The sequence below is a fragment of the Gopherus flavomarginatus genome, chromosome 6 (genome assembly GCF_025201925.1).
Source record: "Gopherus flavomarginatus isolate rGopFla2 chromosome 6, rGopFla2.mat.asm, whole genome shotgun sequence".
In the NCBI taxonomy this organism is placed as follows: domain Eukaryota; kingdom Metazoa; phylum Chordata; order Testudines; family Testudinidae; genus Gopherus; species Gopherus flavomarginatus.
This window is the reverse complement of record NC_066622.1, coordinates 96,289,732-96,297,967: the sequence shown is the minus strand read 5'-3', so window position 1 is coordinate 96,297,967 and position 8,236 is coordinate 96,289,732. Positions and strand designations below refer to the sequence as shown.

The following is an 8,236-nucleotide window of genomic DNA, read 5'->3' as shown; positions in this document are numbered from 1 at the left end:
GGAATGCAGAGAATAGCCTGGTTAAAACGGACAGTACCTCCACCAGCATAGTATACCTTAACGTAATTCTGGGATGCTGGGGACAGATACATGTCCAGGTTACAAAACACAGCACCCTCAGCAGCAACGCAACTTTCATCCTGTTGAGGTATAGGAGACAAATTACCTTAAGTTAAAAATGACATAGCAGCCTAGTATTTGCGAGAAGTTTAGGACTGAAGCTGGTATGGAATAGTAACAAAAGAACCAGGCTGGAGCAGGTATTAACAGGTTTAATTCATTTCAATTAATCAGTTTTTAGGACACATTAAGTTCCTGCCTGAATTTAGCCTGCTGCACTAGCCCTCAAACTCACTCTGAGCATCCAAGCTTCAAATTCAACCTGACACGGGAACACAATCGTTTAGGAGATTAGGTCTGGTGATTAACACGTCCCTTGTAGAAGCACCCAAATCCCTTATGCTCACCCTTATTGTTTCTTTTCACAAGGAGCTTCTCTTCTGTGGAAAGAGCAGGAACGATTTACTAACAGGATTAGTTCTGTCACTCGAGCTCACAATGGGGGGCCCCCAGCGTTGAAGTCCCATCTCTGTCAGAGTCCCTCTCAGATGCTCTGCCTCCCTGTGGAGGAAAAGCTGGTGATGCAGACAGGAAGAAACCCCACGGAAACCCATGGGCTCAGTCCCCTATCCTGGTTTTCCACTGGGGAGACTGACTTGGGTTCCAGGGGGGTACAGGAAGCCAGTCAGCCCATGCCATCTCTACACGATGTAATGACTTGGCTTCCCCAATTAGCTCACTTTCCATGTAAACCATGCACCCCAGCACTAACCTGCCAATATTCCTCAGGTTGTCTTTGGAGGGATTCCCTTTAGGGGTGCATGGTTCAGTCCTAGAATGCCATTCAGTCCTTGATCTGTGTGCTGAAACTCTCAACATAAGTGCCAGTTACTATGAAGTTCGGCAGCTGATCATCAGGAACTGAGGTGAGATCATCACATCATTTTATATAGGCCACCAAATGACCATCAGAAGGTAACAAATTTCAGTTAATGCCAGAGCTCTGCAGTTAAAGATGGCTTCAGTTTTAGAAGGGGTGACTGAGAACTTCAGCTTAAGCAAAGCAGCCTGCCAAAACATCAGCACAATGCAAAACAATCTGATGATAGTGCACCACCCCACAAAGCTAGCCTGGGACACTGGGCAGTCTCAGTGAGATTTAGGCTCAGTTCTTTATCTGTGAGACTCTTAGACACCACCTGAGTGACAGGCTTGCCATTCCAATCCCCTGAGCTAGTCAGTTCGTTTGTAGGGTTGTATTTAATCACTACATCAGTTAAAATCATAGCTGTGTCTTCCCAAACTTTCCAGCACTTGGGATTTGTAGGGGCTCTGCTTGGGGAGCTATCACTGACTTTCACTGGCTCTGGCATGGTCACCACAGGCCCAAGAACAGCAAGAAATTCAGAGAACAGCAGTTTGGAAAGAGATTTATGTACTAGCATCACAGAACAATTTCAATTTTATAATAAAACATCATGTTACAGGTTTTTTTCTCCTTGTTGTTTCAGCAGAAGGTTCTCGTTATTACAGGAACCAGAGGAGAATTTGAGGTGTTGCTCTTGGCATTTTTATACTCCACTGGGGAAGGCAAAAATTTACAGTCAATTTGTGATGCACAATTTCCTTCACTCCGTTTATTGAACAAAAACAAGAACCACTTTGTCCATGCATGCTACACGAGTGTTCAGTAAGGCTTCTCCACCCCAACACATACACACACGCACACGCATATGCACACACACAGTAAAGCTGTTATAAGCCAATATGGTCCCAAGTCACAATTCAGATCTATCTGGACCTGAATCCAAACTTTCACAAAATTGTGGGGAGCGGCGGGGTAATTTAAATTCTGTGGCCTGTTTTGGCCTACTATAGTGACAGGCCTGAAGCATGGATACAGATCGGGATGTGAACTTCCCCCGAAGTCTGGATTTGCCGTTTTCGCTAAGGCCCAATCCTATTTATAAGACAGAGGAGAGATATTTCTCACTGATTCTCAGCTCATCAAGGTGAAAGTTCTTATGTTTCCTGGTCTTAAAGAGGGATTAAAGAAAGCTTTAAAACATACCACACCTAATACAACCCCTCTCCAATGTGTTTTTAGCAGATATATTTCATTTCCACTTCTGCACATTATCAAGGACTGTATTGTTTAAAAATTGGTTCCTCCATCCACACATTTCCAAGACCAACTTCCTCAGCTACTCAATGTTGGAATCATTCCTATTGCAGCAGGGATAAGGTATCACCCAGAGTGACAACGTCCCAGAGCAAGTTCTTGTTCAAACACAAATATCCTGGACAACCCAGGCAAGACAAAAGCACAGGTGACATCACCTGTTTTACAGACACTTTTCTTCTTCCCTGTTTTAATCTTCTTCAAACTCCTTTCTGTCTCCCCACTTTCTATTTTAATGTCCCCCTTCAGCCCCTTATAACAGCCCTCCAATCCTATATGTTTAAGATGTAGCGAATACTGTGCTGTCAGCTCAAGCCCATCAATATCTCTTCTTTTAATTTAACCTTCCCTTCCAATACACCTCTAAGATCAGATTAGTAATTACAAAGCAAACCTCGCCTTCTACAGGCCATTTTCAAATTGTCTCACATTCATGCATGTTTGTTTTATTACTCCTCGGAGACCCCTACTGCCCTTCACACCTGCAGATGAAAATTAAGCTCCCATATCAGTTCCCCTCAGGTCTACGCACTGTATCTGATAAGTGCTGGATGACACAACATGACATGTCAGACCCTTTCTATAGCTGCACCAAAGTTTGGGCTTCTGGCATGGCCTCTCTAGCCGATGGCTGAAGCTCCTGGGCAAGCCAAGCCTCACTTGGGCAACCCTCAGAAAGGAGCAGCTTAATGTGAGAAAAAATGCTACACCTGGGGATTGTGCCCTTGGGCATCCCAACTCCACACTTCAATTCCCCTTGAACGTTACACACAGATACTTTTAATAAAAAAAATAATTAATAATTGGAGATATACCTATCTCCTAGAACTGGAAGGGACCTTCAAAGGTCATCAAGTCCAGCCCCCTGCCTTCACTAGAAGTATCAAGTACTGATTTTTGCCCCAGATCCCTAAGTGGTCCCTGCAAGGATTGAACTCACAACCCTGGGTTTAGCAGGCCAATGCTCAAACTACTCCCTGCTTTCAGGATACACAGCTATGCACCTGCATCTGCATACACAAGCACACGCGCACACACACACACTCTCTCTCTCTCTCTCTCAGTGGGGGGCATACTCAGAAACACACCCAAGTCTGACAAGGAAACCTGGTCTTTCACCACACAGGAAGCAGTGGTGGCCAGTGCGAGGGCACTGTCACCGCTGGCTCAGGTGTGAGACCACGTAGATAAGACCCACCAACAGGAGGCCACGCACGCCCACCATCATGAGGAGGAAAAGCAGCAGGATAGACATCACCGGCTCCACCACCTGGTTACCGAGGTTCCAGAGGGGGAATCCCATGTTCACTAGCTGCTGGTTCAGTTCCGAAAACGGAGAGTGCCCCCTAGGCCTGGCAGCCCGCTGCTGCAGTGGAGCATGGCCTGCATTAGGCGCCATGTTGAAAAACTCCTGCAAACATAACGAGAGAGAAGGAATTCAGCCTGCTGAATCAGACTCACAGAAGGGGTGGGAGCTGAAGGAAAGAAGACAGAAGGAGTGGGAGCTGAAGGAAAGAACAAGGCAAAAATCTCAGAAATGTTCCTATTTATTTAATTCAGAATAAAATATCATCCCGTGGCCATAGATAAAGACAATGCAGCAGAGGGCAGGCACCACAACTGACTGCCCTGGCTCTCACAAACATTTCTTACAATCTGCTTGGCTTTTATGCTCTAAACTGAAGTTGAAATTGCGGGGTGAGAGGAATGGAGAGTAGGGTACATTAGAACAATTACCGGGAACGGCATCTTTTGGGCTACACCTCACAGTACAGAATTTCACCCACCTACCCTGTATGTAAATCCTTTGGGGCCAGACCCACTTACACAAGGGTAGGGGAACCCAGCCAGGTGGAAACAGCTGGGAACAGCAGCTCCTTCCCTGAGAACCTGAAGCCCTTCCAAACTCTGCATGGTCAGGGATTTATGGGACTGGAGGAGGGGGGAGGTGTGCCAGGAGAGAAGAGGGTGGAGCCAAGGATCGTACTCCTCTAACTAATACCAGATTTCTGAAATCCAAGCTGGAGCCAATGCTGTTCAAACCAGCATTTGGTCCTCCAGCACATTACCAACTGCCAACAAAGGGACTTACAATGCACCACTTCAGTAGGACAGCTGATAGCAATAAGACACCCGCACAGCCAGGCTGCCATGTTGCTGGTTCCAGGAGGGCTGGCAGAGGGACGACCAATGCAGGAATGGCCATGGGCATTTTGTTGGCCAGGATGAAAGACATTTTCTGCACCCCCAGAGCAGCCAAGCAAAACACAAACAAACAGATAAGAGCAGCACAGCAGTAGTGTGCCCTCTGGAAGTTGGCGTCCAAGGTAATTGCTGCGATCACCCACGCCTGGAACTGGCCCTGAACCGATGTCTGAGAATTAGAGAACTTAAACCTATGTTGCCTGTAGATCCCTGGCCTGAACAGTCATTCCATTCTCCAGGACAACATGCCCACATTACAGAGCCCAGCAGTCACAGCACACGATGATTTGCAGCATCTTTTCCCCTCCTGTGTGTTCTTCCTTGATCAGGGGTGGTGGGGCCCTTAATGTGAACTCAGATTTCTACCCACATTCTGCACCCACACCAGCACTTGTCCTTTCCCCTGCCTACCCCAACGATTCTTTCAGTATTTTGCAGTAAAATGTGGAATGCTGCTTCTCCCAACTCTGTCTTGCCTAGCTCTCTGGACAGAACATTATAAGCAATGTTCCCTCTACATTTTCTTTCCTCTGAGCGGGTTTCAAACTCCAGTGAGAGCTACATTTTTATAGCAATCAGAGACTTTATAAAAAAAATTATTTTATACTATATTGCATTGAACAGAGTAAGGGATTTTTAAAACAACACATTAGTAATACACATGCATCTGGGACACACAGGCATACACAGCAGTGGCTGAGTACCCATTAACTTTCAAGACTTTTAGAGTTAAAAAACACACAGTTAGGAAACCAGGAGCCCCCATCTATCCTACCATAATCTTCTACACCCACCCTTTCCCAGGAGACTCAGCCCTTGAGGAAGCCCCCTACCATAACCTCCCAAAAGACCCTGCCTCCCAAACCGGGGTGCCTGGGAGGGAGTTGCCACTGCAGCCCAGAGTGGGCAGGAGCATGGACCAGGCACTCCTGCCTCAGCAGCGGTAGCAGCACAGTCTCCCCTTCCCTGCATGCCAAGCTCCCTGCCAGGCCAGGCTCATTTCCGCACTGGTAGCTCTTGGAGGTTGCTCCCAGTGGCAGGGACCAGCCTCTCTACAGCCAGCTCCCTGAACAGCTGCCCCCCTGCCCTATCTAAATAATAATAATAATAATAATAATAATTAGAGATATACCTATCTCTTAGAACTGGAAGGGACCTCAAAAGGTCATCAAGTCCAGCCCCTTGCCTTCACTAGCAGGACTAAGTAACTGATTTTTGCCCCAGATCCCTAAGTGGCCCCCTCAAGGACTGAGCTCATAATCCTGGGTTTGCAGGCCAATGCTCAAACCACTGAGCTATCCCTCCTGGCAACCTTGGTTCCTGTCTCCTTCCTTACACACACACACTCCTTATCCATCCCTGCTGGCTTGAGGTTGCCATGGCACAAAATAGGAGCTGCTGCAGGTTCTGGAAGGAGGGCCCAGCTGTCAGCCACTCTGCCAGCCACATGAGGTGTGCTGTAGGTACCACACTGCTGTGCAGCCGCACATGCATGCAGCTTAAAGGGAATATTAATTATGAAGCATCCATTGAAGATGTAAATTATGATGCACATCCAATTCCTCGAGCAAAATATCTAAGCAATTACAAAAATACGCTGAACTTTTTCACACTTTTTTGTTTCATTACCTGCCGGGAGGTGTTCTCCCTGTGCTGAGCATTTGCTCTCACCCGGGGGTCATCATCCTGTACAATATCTCCGTTGGCTAAAATCTGGACCATCCTCGGGGTCACGCAATATACCCACCCTGTCACACCTGTAACACACAGGAGAATGGACTGTAGTTCCCCTCTGAGCATTATTAGCTATTTCAGACTGAACCAGGAGGGAAGAGAGGCTCAGGGGGAACAACTTAAACATCTTGGGCCATATTGTGAGTGCAGTCAAGGAGGGACATGCAAGAAGTTTCCCCCACTCTTTGCACGACTGTATAAGGGCATCCCACAAGAGGCCTCTGGGGAGTGTAGGAACTGTTCACTCCTGCTGCCTACCAGGGAGCAAAGACAAAAAACAAGGGGTTGGGAGGAGTAGGGGGCAGGCAGGGGGTCATGGTGCAACCCACATTCTTCACCAGCCTGCAGAGGAGGGCCTGTGCAACAGGGGTGAAATCTGCTCCATCCTAAGGAATGTGCCCACAGAGAAGTTCAGAGACACCATGGCACCTTTTCCCCAGCATACATCCTGGTGTAATGCAGCTCCACATTAAACCATACCAAAGGTAGTGATGTAAATACCACAATCTAGCCTCTTCGGGAATGGGAAGATACAAGTGTGTCTATCCCTCTCGTTTTAGCTATTACTTACCCACACTATAAATGTATTTTTTTATGGACACAGCAAAAATCCCACTGATAGAAAATGAAAAAGATACTTTTTCATGGCTATGGAATCCTCAGAGGATGATATTTTTGAAAAGCTGTCAAAAATTACTTTTGAAAGTGTCATATGAACGTCATTTTAGAAATGGCAATAAAGTCAGCTGTTTTACAAGTTAAAAAAAGGTTCTAAAATAAGGTTTTCCCTCTTGTAACAGCAAATCTCTAAGAAGCAGAATCTTAGGAAAACCAGGCAGGCGGGCTCTGCACAGAAGAATATTTTGTGCTGCAATTTAACAAACACATGTTTCTGCTGGTAAGAATTAAAAACTGGTATGACCAGTCAAATCTATAACACAGCCAGAAAACTGACCACCACAAAATATCTATCCCAGGGATCTAGGTTCTAAAACTTGGCATTTGTGGTTTCCAGGCTATTAGAACTAACAATGCTTAAAGCAGGGGTGGAAACTGGAATTGACCAGAACCTATACCTATAATGCAAACTGATGTTTTTTCTTTTTTTGGTTGTTTTTTTTTTTAAGGGATTGTTAGAACCTTCCATCCAGTGCCCAGGGATAAGCAAGATCCAACATAGCAGTTATGCCTTACCTATGCCCTATGCACAATGCATGGGACCATCCTTTTTGAAGAGTCAGCCAGCAGCGTGTTTCCCCTCTACGGCTCAAAATGGCCTGTAACCCAGTTTGTCATATGAATCTGAAGACCAGTCTCTCCCATTCCCAGAGGGCTGATAGATGCACAGACACATGAACTTGCTGATCATACCACATATGCTGCGAAAGTAGAGGCACAGCACTAACAGATTCCTCTGGGTCAGGTACATGGCTTAAATTAGCCTGAGCAGGAACACTATACTATCCAAGCTGCCTGTGTTATTCTGCACGGTACTTAGAAACTCTTATTCTTTGCCTTACATTTCTTGACATAATTTTGAAATTTTGCAAGAAGCCGATCTGAGGGTGGTGGAAGGAGAAGGGAAAGCAGAAGAGGCTGTACTGCTTCCTGAGCAGATTACCGAGAAAAACTGTCAGAAATAGCATACTCACCTCGTTGATTCGCTCTCTGTTTACTCCATACAGTCTGACTGACTTGTACCCAAACTGCTACTTCCTCCAGGCTGACATCACAGGAAGTTAGTTGAGCGAGGTGCGGGAGCAGGCAGTTTCTCTCCTAGCCAAGGCTCTTCAGAGGTGAGCAAACCCCTCTTCAGGCTCCACAGTAAACTACAGTTCTCTGAACTGGCTGTGCAGATTTAGAGAGCTTTTTTTTGCAGTCAGCCCCTCTCTCTGCACAGTATTTATGCTACACTCCTCTCCCTTGGCCTGCATGTTCATTCACACCATGACTCTGATAATCCTGATGCATCTGAAATCTAGGCATGGCAAGTGCCCCTGGCACAAAGAGAAGGGAGTATGGGGCAATGCGCCCCAGGCATAGGCACGGCGTGGA

At 46.5% G+C, this 8,236-nt stretch overlaps 1 protein-coding gene across 3 annotated transcripts; it reads right to left on the bottom strand.

Annotated features, from left to right (window-relative positions):
- Positions 1 to 279: 279 nt before the first annotated feature.
- FAM241B (family with sequence similarity 241 member B) lies at positions 280 to 7,955 on the bottom strand. Of its 3 annotated transcripts, none has more exons than XM_050959769.1 (4): positions 7,834 to 7,955; positions 6,077 to 6,204; positions 3,465 to 3,653; positions 280 to 621 (listed from the first exon to the last, which is right to left on the bottom strand). In XM_050959769.1, exons 2-4 carry the CDS (start codon positions 6,167 to 6,169, stop codon positions 544 to 546), a joined length of 360 nt encoding a protein of 119 aa, XP_050815726.1. In that variant the 5' UTR covers positions 6,170 to 6,204; positions 7,834 to 7,955; the 3' UTR covers positions 280 to 543. The 3 variants fall into 3 exon arrangements, with proteins under 3 accessions (XP_050815726.1, XP_050815728.1, XP_050815727.1); XM_050959771.1 differs by lacking the exon at positions 280 to 621 and adding an exon at positions 1,476 to 1,641 and having other exon boundaries at positions 7,834 to 7,938; XM_050959770.1 differs by lacking the exon at positions 280 to 621 and having other exon boundaries at positions 1,476 to 3,653; positions 7,834 to 7,943.
- Positions 7,956 to 8,236: the final 281 nt, after the last annotated feature.